General features: G+C 44.1%; 1 protein-coding gene across 8 annotated transcripts in view; it reads right to left on the reverse strand.

Annotated features, from left to right (window-relative positions):
- Positions 1–12,540, reverse strand: part of JARID2 (jumonji and AT-rich interaction domain containing 2) — a 250,806-nt gene that overhangs the window by 71,540 nt on the left and 166,726 nt on the right. For 6 of the 8 annotated variants that reach the window (XM_073225157.1, XM_073225151.1, XM_073225150.1 and 3 more), the window contains one exon: positions 2,284–2,453. The exons of the other annotated variants lie outside the window; for them this stretch is intronic. Coding sequence is in view for 2 of the 6 variants with exons in the window: in XM_073225152.1 (XP_073081253.1) it covers positions 2,284–2,453 (170 nt within the window). In the remaining 4 variants the exon portion in view is untranslated. The remainder of the gene's footprint in view (positions 1–2,283; positions 2,454–12,540) is intronic. 8 annotated transcript variants of the gene reach the window in all.

Genomic DNA, 12,540 nt, shown 5'->3' on the forward strand with positions numbered 1-12,540 from the left:
CACTTTAAAAATGCTTTAACCCTCTACACTGCTGGTGGGAATGTAAATTAGTTCAACCATTGTGGAAAGCAGTATGGAAGTTCCTCAAAAAACTCAAAATAGAAATACCATTTGACCCAGGAATTCCACTCCTAGGAATTTACCCTAAGAATGCAGCAGCCCAGTTTGAAAAAGACATATGTACCCCTATGTTTATCGCAGCACTATTTTACAATAGCCAAGAAATGGAAGCAACCTAAGTGTCCATCAGTAGATGAATGGATAAAGAAGATGTGATACATATATACAATGGAATATTATTCAGCCAAAAGAAGAAAACAAATCCTACCATTTACAACAACATGGATGGAGCTAGAGGGTATTATGATCAATGAAATAAGCCAGGCAGAGAAAGACAAGTACCAAATGATTTCACTCATCTGTGGAGTATAAGAACAAAGGAAAACTGAAGGAGCAAAACAGCAGTAGACTCACAGAACCCAAGAACGGACTAACAGGTACCAAAGGGAAAGGGAAGGGGGTGGGAGGAGCAGGAGGAAGGGATAAAAGGGGGGGGACTAAGAAAGGGCACATTATGATTAGCATGTATAATGCGCGGGGGTGGGGGGGGACATGGGGAGGGCTGTGCAACACAGAGAAGACAAGTAGTGATTCTACAGCATCTTACTACACTGATGGACAGTGACTGTAATGGGGTATGTGGGGGGGACATGGTGATGGGGGAAGTCTAGTAAACATAATGTTCCTCATGTAATTGTAGATTAATGATACCAAAAGAAAAAAGAAAAAAAAAGATTAAATACATTTAAAAAATGCTTTATTACTAAAAAATGCTAACCCAAGCTCTTAGGGAGTTGTAATCTTTTTGCTGGTAGAGGGTCTTGCCTCGATGTTGATGCTGCTAATCAGCTTGGTGGTGTTGCTGAAGGCTGGGGTGGCTGTGGCAATTTCTTAAAATAAGACAACTGCTGCAGCAATTGACTTTTCCTTTCATTTGAACACTTAAAGGCCACTGCAGGGTTATTCTAATTGGTCTAATTCAATAGTGTGTTTCAGGAAATAAGAAGGCCTAGGAAGAAGGGGAAAGAGGAGAGAACAGGTAGTTGCTGGGACAAGACTCACACATCAATCAAATTCTCTGTCTTACATGGGTGTGGTTTGTGGGGCCTCCAAAGCAATTATAATAGTAAGCAAGATCACTGATCACAGATCACCCTAACAAATACAATCATAATGCAAGAGGTCCCAAACCATGACACAAATAAATGAAGTGAGCAGGTTCTACTGGAAAGATGGTGCCAACAGACTAGCTCAATGAAGGGTTACCAAAAACTTACCATTTGTAAAAAATACAGTATATGTGAAGCACAACAAAACAAGGCATGCCTGTACTTAAATTGCTGTAAGTCATTTCAAAAAATAATTTTTTTAGAAGTACGTAAGCCTGAACCTCAAGCTCCCCCACCTCACCCCCGCCCAGGGGCCAACAGCAGGGAGCCTCTCCTCCTGTCCATTTTCTCTCAACTTCTTCATCAAAGGAAATTCGGGGAAGTTCAGGGCTATCTAACACTCCTCTCCACCTACCATTTCCATAAGAAGCACCTCAGTGCTCTGACAATCTCTCGTGTTCTTCCCTCACAATTGTTTAAAGACACAATTCCTGCAGTAAATACTTTGCCAGGTAAAGCCATGTAAACCAAATTCACCCTTTATTACAAAATTCTGTCCTCCCCTTGCACTCTGTTAACTGGTCCTGTTCACACATGGACCACTGTTTTCACTGTTTACTGTACTTGCAAAGTACTGCTGCTGTTTTCTCTACAGAGTACAGGGCTGGAAGAAGAGCAAGCTGTCGGCTGGCGGATCTCATTGACAGATGAACACAGGCAGAAGAGACCTCATTCCCATCCACACTCCCCCAGCAAAACAACTCACAGAAGAAAACAGGCAAAGTCAGCAAGGCACATCTATGGTGATGGGTGATATAGGAAAGTGCAATTATAAAATTCAAACTGGAAACTACAAACTGTGAAGCTGTGTGTTCAGAAGTCAAGAAAGAGGATTTGAGAGTCGAATGAAAATGGAAGGAGACACATATACAGAAGACTCCAGCACCCTCCATCAATGGGATTTCTCACTTTTAACTCTTCCTCAGACCAGGCCGTGGCCCTGAACGATGATGGGTGCAAGGGGGACCAAAGCTAACATCTATTCCATGCAGAGTGAGGGACCCTTTCCTTTCAACGAGGCTGCTCCTCCCAAACTGATGCGTAACAGTCTTACCTCGAAGGCAGAGAAAGGTAAGAAAATCTTCTGTCTTAGGCTTCCTTTTAGAGAGGTCAGAAATCTGAGTAGCTGGAGGGGGTAGCAATGGCTCCACTATCTTTACTGGAGTTGTGCTGGGACTATTCGGCTGAGATTGAGCAAACTTTCTTTGTGCTTGCAGCCTGGGCCTGTAAAAGCAAAAGAAAATTACAAATAAATTAAGCCAAGATTGGAGGATCTAGATCTATGTGCAACATTAAAATGATGACACAACAGGGAAAAGAGACCCTAATTCAAGCAAACTCTTTCTTTCTAATTAAGGTTCTGTATCTCTCACATAAACCACAGGTCTGCAATAAATTTGGGTAAAGGGCTGTATTTTCTACACTGATGTAAAATATGTGCCAGAAGCGCGTGCGTGCACACGTGTTTGTGTGTGTGTATGTACATTAGTTCATGCCTGTGCACAAACCACACACGTGCCTGGGTATTTCACAAGCTGCATGTGGTATCTGATGACACGGGATTAATGGCTTTTGTAGTTTTAAATTTAGTCCATGATAATAAGAACATGTAAATCATCCTGCCACATTAATACAGTATTCCCTGCTTAATGTGACACTGTCACAAACTCATTTACAATTCCCCTCACACCATGTCCTTGCACACAGTCCGCTGTGCCTGTCTCCGCAACACTGACCCAGTCATACACCCCAGATGAAGGTGGCTCTCACCTCTCATTTATTCTGACTCCGATTCAGCTATATGAACTCACTGATTACAGCTTTTAATACAAAAACAACAACTTTTTTGCCTAGCTGATCTGAAACACCCCCCTGGCCCCACCAAATTATGGGTTACCCTCTGCCTATAGGGTAAGGCCAAACTCTTAGGGATTCGGAAAATTGGCCTTTGGCTCCCTGTCGTGCCTCTTACCCATTACACACCCTACAGAGGCACTGATCCCTCCTTTATCCACTTGGTATCTGCAAGTCACAGCTTCTACCTGCTTAACATGACATCTTTCATTTACAAAATCTTACATGTAAGACAATCCTTTCTATCAATCTGAATCTTAATGAATCTTGGAAAGGTGTCTTCTTTCCTAACACCACAGCCAACAGTTCGTCGTTCATTTTCCTGTCTCTGCAAGAGAGTAAGTATGCCACCCCATTTTTACTTTATGGGTAACTAAGCTTACATTTATCATCAATTGCCTATTAGCTCTTCCCTTAATAGTGAAGATCTCAATTGATAATGGAGTGGGGTAAGGAGGCACCTCTGAGGGTGAGAACCTGTGTTATATTATTTTAAACTGTATACCTGGGACTTGCTTATATGGATGCTCAACAAATAGTATTTGAGGACAGGAGGAGAAAATAAACAAAAAGCAGCCCTCTAGCACAGGGCTTTAAAGAGATCTGGTCAGAATCCAAACTGGAATCAATCACTGCATGGGACTGATAAAAGCCACCCCCCACCCTTCTCAGGGTTGCTCTGAATATTAAATAAGACATAAAAAGAAACCAGATGTATTAGTAAAGCACGAACAAGGCTTCCTTTATCTACTGTTGGGATTATATAAAATAGTAATCATAGTATCTTAAACTGCTGATGCTCAAAATACTTTAACAGTTTAAATTAGCATTCTAGTATTCAACAGCAAAATATACACCACACACCACAGTTTTCTATTTCATAAAAATTAACACCTATGTACTGAGCCAGCCTTGTGTCCTGACTGATGTCCACTCTCATATCCCCTACCAGAAACACTACTGTATGGATCACATTCCCAAAACTAACTGACATTTTATTAAGAAGGAGACAGCATGACACTGCTTACTCACTGGGCAGCCTCCTGTCCCCTGCAATCGGCAAACACAGCAGCTTAACGAGAAGCACTTCAGAGCCCAGGAGTGACCACAGTGAAGTAAGCTAAGCAAGTTTATCAGAATCCCCAAATGTTAAAATGCCAAGGGATAAGGCAATGCTGCTGTTCCTGTGTTATAGGGAACAAAGAGCTTTTCTGTAACCGCCAGACTGCCTGTATATAAGACGAGACAGACGGAAGCATGTGCTGGGAAAGCCATAAAGCCACCAAGCCCCGAGGAGTGACCTCCCAAGAGGGACGGTGGAGAGTCAGGTCTGGGGGCTGGGGAAGGGGAGGAATGGAGACTCTGGAAGGACGCTTCTCAAACTATCTACGCTGAGGATCCACTCTATGTTATTTTTCCTGCTTTAAATTTTCTACCTGATGCAAATAGGTATTTTGATATTATATAATTAAACTAGTGACAGATGAAGGGAGATATAAAGCACAAGCTCAAATTTATTATTAGATTCAACAAACATAAAATCACTCTGTCAGACTGCTTTTCTGTTTCTAACTGCTTGCTTTCAATTTCGCCACTGTACTCCCTGGCACCCAGCGGCAGCCCTCACTGGAGTGGCACGGCAACAGAAAACTCAATCGGGTTCCAACAAGCCAAACCTCTCAATGTGATGCCATGCTGTGCCACTGCCAGGATGGACTGACCCCAACAGAAAAATAAAACCGTCATTTTATTCTACTGAAAAGTTTTTGTTAATTGGCAATTTTATAATGTATATATCTTCATTCAAACAGACACAACTCAAGCTCTGGGCATTAAAGAATTTTGCAAAAATACTGCCTGCATGTGAACAGGATGTTCAGTGTTCATTGCTTTTTCAAAAGTCAGCAACACAAATGGCACACATTATGAGAAAACAGTGCAGCCATAATGAAAAACAAACACGCAAACACAGTCAAAGTGCAGACGACAGAGTGGGACATGCTGAAGTATTTTACAATTTCAGGCCCTCAAAGATAAACCGCTCCTACCATTATTCAAATAAAAGGCACTTTTTGCCTGATGACTTTCTCAGTGAGACTATGAAAAATAAGGCAATAACAGATTAAAAAGTGGCAGTAAAATAAATTACCCCTCAGAGGAGTCAGCCAAGCTCCCAAGTGATTAAGCATTTGTGAGACCCAGATGAAAGCGGGAAATAAAGAACAAGACAAACCAATATCTTTTTAAAAGAGGCCAGAAGAGTCTGTACTTCGCAAAAAGGGCAGGTCTGTGGTTTGGCTTTTCATCCTGCAGAGTCCCTAGAGGATTACGAAAGGTGTTGGCTTGGCTTTGCTGGCCCTACACTACAAAAGAGCTGGAATGACACAATGAGGAGGCCAAATCGCCCGAGTCAGCACTCTTAGCCATGGAGGCACATTTGAGGGATAGGTGATTCATTCTAAAAAGCCAGAGACAAGGAAATGTGTGTATGTGATTTTATATCAGTTAACAAAAAGGGGTCAGGTAGGGGAATCCAGAAGTGCTGAAGAATCAGAGTATATGTGCACCTGGAGATGTTGAGGGAGAGGCAGGTACTGTGCGGAGCTGAGGGGCAGGCCAGATCGGACACTTGCCACAGGCTGAAGAGAAGAGGGAGCAGGGAGTTTTGGGAAGGCCTGCATGCAGGCTGCTGGGTCTCCAGCAGTGAGTGAGCAAGCAAGGGGGTACATCCATTCCCCCACATTTGGGCTCTTACCCCTTCCATCAGCTGATGGACACTTTAACCTGAAACACCACTTCCATTTCATTACTAAAGTGAAAATGCTTTAAAATGAAAATATAGTTTGAACTAAGGAAACAAGAGTCACGATGAGGGGGTGGGGGTGAACCTGGGAGTTGAGGTGGGGGACATAGTGTGCCTGGGGTTGAGGGAAAAGCAGAATGAGCAGAAAGGCATGCAAAGCCTTTGGCAATACATAGAAATGCCAGAGTACAGGACACACGGAAGGTGCCTGGCCATCAGGCAAACCACAGAAGCATCAACCCGAGTGTGATTCAATTGCATTTGTGCATTTTATTAATTGATCAAGGAAGGAGCTTACCCTACAGAAGACTCCTTCATTCTAGGAACTCTAGGTGTATTCTTACATCAACGAAGCCAAATATGCCAAACTCTCCTGCAAGCCAAGCTAAACAGAGCAAAAAAACTTAAACCAACTAAGGAAGAAATGAACAAAAATATTTATATGTGAATAAATATATTGAGAGTAACATTTTGTTTACAGTGTTAAAACCTAGGGCTGAGGGCCATAGAGGTGAGGGAACAGAAGTGGTTTCAGATCAAATCATGCCCACCCACTCTCCTTCCACGGTGTCAGTGTGTGCTCGTGTGAATGAAAGGACAAAAAATGTCAAATAGCAAGTTGGGAGCATAAGGACGTGGGCTGCTGATTCCGTTTGGTGTCTGAGATGAGTGTCCAAAGCCAAGGGCTTTAGTTTTTGAATGCTCGTAGTATCACCCTCCCCTCACAGAAAGATCGACTGAAAAGGGTGAGGCCTACCCGAGGACCACACAGCGTGGATGGCAGAATGAGCCCAGGAGCCTGACTATGGGTCTTTGGGTCCGACTTCCCTGTCACACCATGCTGCACCCAAGTGGAAGGGGAGGCACAGCCTTGTCACAGGCAAGACCATCTGATGCGCCCCCTTCCTAGATGCTCTTGGGTTCAGGAGCCCCATGGCAATTCAGCCCTGCTGGTGTGAACCCATTTAAGCTCTAATGTCCCAACAGGGAGAGAAGAAAAAAGTGTTCCAAGTCAGTTTGTTGGTCTGATCGGACAGTGTCACTCCATGTAGAGATGAACAGAGGCAAGAACCACGGGGACCTTGCTTACTCAAGACTACTTTCTCCATCTGGACAGCTCTCCTTTATCCTGCCACAGCTGGCTGCTTCACATCAGCCAATGAAGGTGACATTCCAGACCTCTCACTTTTTATGAAGGTCACTTCTTCCATTTCTCTGTTTAAAAGTGTACCCTTCAGAGAGTCCAAACCCTCCCAAGCAGTACATCCCCATGACTACCGCTTAGCCCCATGGCCTCCTATGGGCCTACAGACTCAGCTGCCTGCAGCCTCCCTGGCAAGGAGGTGTTACCACTACGGCAGGCAAGCCCTGCATAAATGCTGGGAGGGAAGAGCAGACACACTACCCTGCAGTTGTCATCTTTGAGCCACACAATTCACCAATCCTTCTCTAAGAATTAAACGATTAAATACAGAAGCGTTTTGAGTAGAGGGGCAGACTGGTCATTGGAGGTGCCAGGCAGACAGCTGGATGCCCCCAAACCAGTCCCCACAGCCATGGGAGAGGAAGAGTCATGTGTTTTGCCCCAGGCAAAGCTACCAGCCACTCCAGTGTTAAGTCTGTCCAAAGATCAACTGGAATTCAGTGTCACTACGGACCAGTTTCCCAGGACTCCACTGAGGATCTGCCCCCGCGGGCACAGCCTCTACCACTCCCACAGTCATCACTCAATGTACTGAATGCCTAGCACCAGCATCATCTAACAAATGCCAATTAAGTTGCTTGCTGCCTCTCAGCCACCATGCGGCACAAGGTGCCACCCCACCACAGACATGCCACATGACCTCACACAGCACATAGTCCATGGGCCACAATAAGCTGGACCCAGGAGTTGGTCTTGCCATACACCCACGCGCCCAGACAACCACGTATCAGAGGGCCTGTACTTCTTGCTCAAGTTGCATGAGCTCACGGGATGGGAGGAGGGCCACCTTCTTCCTCTTTTCCCTTCCATGCCCTAAGCTACTTGGGGAAGGCATTCATTCCTTTTTCTCCTACGCCTTCTCTCCATTTGGAGTTAGGTGGTATGCCAACAGCCAAAAGAATGTTTTGCCTCATCACTTAAAATTTTACCCAAATGAATTTCCAAGTATGTTTCATACTTAGGTTAAAGAAAAAAGAACAGCACCTTCATGTGTACAAAGAAATGCACTGAAATAAATACTAGCATTATTTTTTAAAGTTGACAAATACATTGCAAGACAATGCTTGTAAAGAAGCCCCACTGATGAGCTGACAGAGTCCTAAGCCAAGTAGCTTTTGTTTTGTAATGCCCTGTGCCCCATCCTGCCCTCCTCAAATCATGCATTTCAAAGGTTCCTGGGCAGGCTGCCATCAGAAGCCTCACAAGAGGGCGGCACTGTTTCTCTAGGTTTCCTCTGAGGTTACCTACAGGACAGCATTTACCAGCTTATCACAATCTCTAGGGTAGCCCTAAGTATGGCACAACAGCGATTTCTAGGTTAATTAAATTCCATTTCTGCCCAGGATTTCTGCGAGTTAACAAACCCAAGGAGGACACAGTGTCTGCACAATTCAGCTGGAGAAACGCATGAGCAAGGCGGGGCTGAGCAATTTAAGGAAATGCCCAGCTGGTCCCTTGTGGAGGAACATGTATGCCAAAACACCGTTTTATTAACTCAATTTTCCAATATTAAAAACGTAAGCCTGTAAATCCAATTATTTAGATTACATCTCAATTCTAAACAAAGAGCAAGGGTGCAAGGGGAGGGTCTGTACATTCAAACAAAAATAAGGCACGTTGTGTCTGGCAAATGCAAAATGACCGGCGGCTGCGCTCTTTGTGCGGGTGTGGGAGCAAGCTCTGGACCTGTGCCAACTTGCTGAAAGGCCTATTCAAAAAAATTTCCTGTGTTTCCATCCCCAAAATAATTACCCACTCTATTTTACCCCCAGACACACACACTACAAACCTGGCAGCTACTCAAAGAAACAGGAGAGTGCATGTGTGTGTGTGTGTGTGTGTGTGTGTGTGTGTGTGTGTGTGTGTGTGTGTTGGTGGTGTGTGTGTGTGCACGCACACGCATGCTGAAGCTCGTGGGGGTCGGGGTATCCTCTGCCCAGGGCAACTTGCCCACCAAATTCAAATGCAAGTGCAGTTTTGCAGGCAAACCACACAGGATGGTTGTAAACATCCTGTATAGTAAAGAGAAAATAAACACATCCTCAAGTGAACCCAGAGGCGAGCAGATCCCAACTCAAACCCAGGTCTGTAACAACAAGCTCTGGCGACAGACTACATCCTTTTCTGCCCATGGGCCACCCTGCTCCATAGTTATAATTGCTGCTTGTTTCACTGGGTTTTGAGAATATCACACACTGAGAGAAAGGGGAGTTCGGTTGGCTCCATGAGACCAGTTTTGCTACACAGAATGCCTGCTTTATGGCATTTCTGGAGATCCTGCCACACTGATTCAGAGGCCTCGTTTCTTGCCCTCTATATAAACAGATGAAATAGTTCGTTTATGCTTAAAACCACAGGATGTTAAATATTTGCAGCACTTGTCTTAATTAAATTACATAGGGAGCTATTTAGAGTAAAAGTTTGCCATCAACTAGATTTACCTCAAGGAATTCTTTCGGTTGAATCCCCTCAAGATGGGGCCTTCAGTTTGGCTTGGTCAGTGGTACAAGGGAAAGAACAGTGATGTCACAAAACCTGAGCTATTAGCTTAACTAACCTATGATCTAGGACAAGTGGGGCCTCTGTTACCTCACTGAAAAAAAAAAACAGGGGAGGGAGGGGCTTATAAAAAGAACAATACTGAGGGCCCCTCTAGCTCCCTCCCTCCTGTCTGACTCTGAATATGGTAATTCCTGTCATAATGTCTTTGGATCGACAATTTCATAATTCTAGGTGAGAAATACAGACCTTTTGCTCATGCCCAGTGGGAATCAGGGCCTAAATCTCCAAAATGCCTGTGTTGCTCAGCTAACAATTCCCAGCACCAACTCTCTAACTATAGGCTGCCAGGCAAAAGAGCAAATACGAGAACTGTCATTTTCGAGATAAGTATACCACCAGCACTTTAGAAGATGGGGGTGGAAAAATGAAAATGCATACAACGTTTTACAAAGATGGCCCAATTCCAAAGAACTGTCCCACAAGTCCCTTAAAACTGTCTAAACTTTGCTTGTTCGAAACTTAATCCTTCCAAAATCAGGAATAAATCGCTCTTTTAGGGGAACACATTCCCTTCCTTCAGGACCTTGAGACATCCTTACGAACACTGCGTTCCCACCCATCAAAACCCAGGCCTGAGGAGAATGCGAGCATTGCAAACCCCTCTGTGTCACAACCACCACGGAAGGTGGCCCAGTTCTTGCTGCACCGTGTTCCCTCCCTGCTCAGGTGCTGGAAGGCAGGCGTGAGTGAGAACTGTATTCAGGGGAAAAGATTAAGAGGGACGCTGGAAAATACCAAAAGTTAGTAACAGCACCAAATATCTGTAAGCTACAGGCAGCATATCCCAAGGGAAACATTACCTAGGCATGTAAATCTCGGTGGATGATGACGATCCCACACAAACGGTCTGGGAAGTAATATGCAGTAAAGCTCTTGATTCAGTTAATTAAGAACTTTGCAGTTTTGCTTCTAAAAAGCCTTATGTGACATCCTGAAATGACAAAGAACCAAAACTGCCTAGAAATCATGACTCTGTCATGATCAAGGGAATATCTGACATGGATTTTTGTGTTCTAGAAAGCAACCATATCAAGTTTGAGAGGGATCATCATTTATCTACAATTAAATTGGCAACAAAGCCCTTTGTCCTGTTAGTCACAAATGTCACATGTGTTATATGCAGTTTACCACCTATGGAAAGCTTCCTGTTTTGCCACCCCCAGGCAGCACGACCCTCTTCTCTTCAGGGATTCAACTCCAAACCCAGGATCTAACAGCTGCAATGCCCGTCCCAACAAAGATGGTTCATATTTCAGGGCCACCTTGAGTAAAAACCCTATCGTACAGAGGAAATAAACAAGGACAAGAGTTAGAAGAACTCATGACAGGTAAAACTCTAGCCAAAGAAATTTCTAATACATTATCGTGGTGTCAAGGTGTGAACAAATTATCTAAAGTACGTTCAGTTTTAAAACCCTCAAAGAATCAGTTAAAATGTTAATCTGCCTTTCTACTCTCTTCTGAGGTGGCACTGACAATTTAGTTTATAACGTATTTCAACAAAATACCCCAGCAGTTTCTCAATTTTAGGTTACTCAATACCCAATTGCAAACTGCCAGAAATCTCCCTGAATCCTGCCTGGCAAAGATGATGTCTAGGAAGGGAGAGTACACGACTGTGGGCAGAGAAACATGCTTGACTTCCTCCTTTCAAGGCAAAAAGGAAAATGTATGAAGAAATTACATCCTGCAGTGCTGCATGCACAGATCATTCATTAAGACACAAAAACCAGGAGATGCCCTCTAAGAGTATAAACTGAAGGGCAATCCTGTACAGACTTCTCACTGGACATATTCTTGATGGAGCTGCACGGTGGGTGAGGTTGTGCACTCATGACTGACAGGCAAAGCTCCAAGGCGGCACTCCAAATGCCACCCAGTCCTGGGCCTCCCAAGAGCGGGCGCTGCTTCTCGCACCCTCTGCCTCCCAGATGGACAGGCAGGGAACAGAGATCTGATTTCAAGGGTGACAAACAGGAAAGGCATGCTGGGCCATTTCTCTGCCCGCTGGAAATCCCATGAGTAGCCAGCAAACGCCGACAGATGGCAACAGCGAGTCTTCAGACTCTCTGGGATCACCACCCAGGAGAAAAAGGAATTCCGATTTTTTGCATATTTATGACAAGCCCTGGCATTCGCCAATTTTTAAAGACCTGCACTAAAATCTAATGCCAACTAAGAAACCAGCCACTGTTCATGGAAAGTAGTAATATGAACATTGTTAGAAATACCTTTTTATCCAACTCAGTTACAACTCATGTTCCTTGCCTGAATGAAAAAAACACAGGAATTCACAATCCAGCATTTTATATACTTACAAATAAGCCTTGGACTAAAATCCTCAGGACTGTTTTCTGAAATACGCCCCTCCTTCCAAAAGCCAAAAGTGATTTTTTACCACCAAGAAAAGATAAGGTAAAACTAAAGTAACCCACACGGTTCTAATGTTTTCTTCACTAAGAAGCCCAAAGTATCTACTCTGGGGCACTGACAAATTTATTTCCTAGGCTGAAACATAATCATGTGTTATGTTCCAAGTATGGGGTTTCACTTAAGCTATCACCCACCAGAATGCTGGGTGAAGGCTGTTCTGTAACAGAAGGCTTCACTGCTATTCACACATTGTCTCTTCCCAAACATTTATAAAAGGAAGTCTAGGTTTTTATGACAATTGCCTAAAGATGGAAACATGATCATAATGTAATAGCTAATGAATACAAAAAGCAACTCTCCCTTTTGCTGTTCCTGCTCTGGATCCTGGAGTCACACACATTCTTATGCCAGGACATGGAGCTTGCGTGGCATCCCAGACTCGGACACTCATTTCAGGTTCCATGTCACTGACAGCTAGCTGTGCAGTGATCTAAGAGACATGTCAGTGGCTCATA

The sequence above is a fragment of the Manis javanica genome, chromosome 16, assembly GCF_040802235.1.
Source record: "Manis javanica isolate MJ-LG chromosome 16, MJ_LKY, whole genome shotgun sequence".
NCBI lineage: Eukaryota > Metazoa > Chordata > Mammalia > Pholidota > Manidae > Manis > Manis javanica.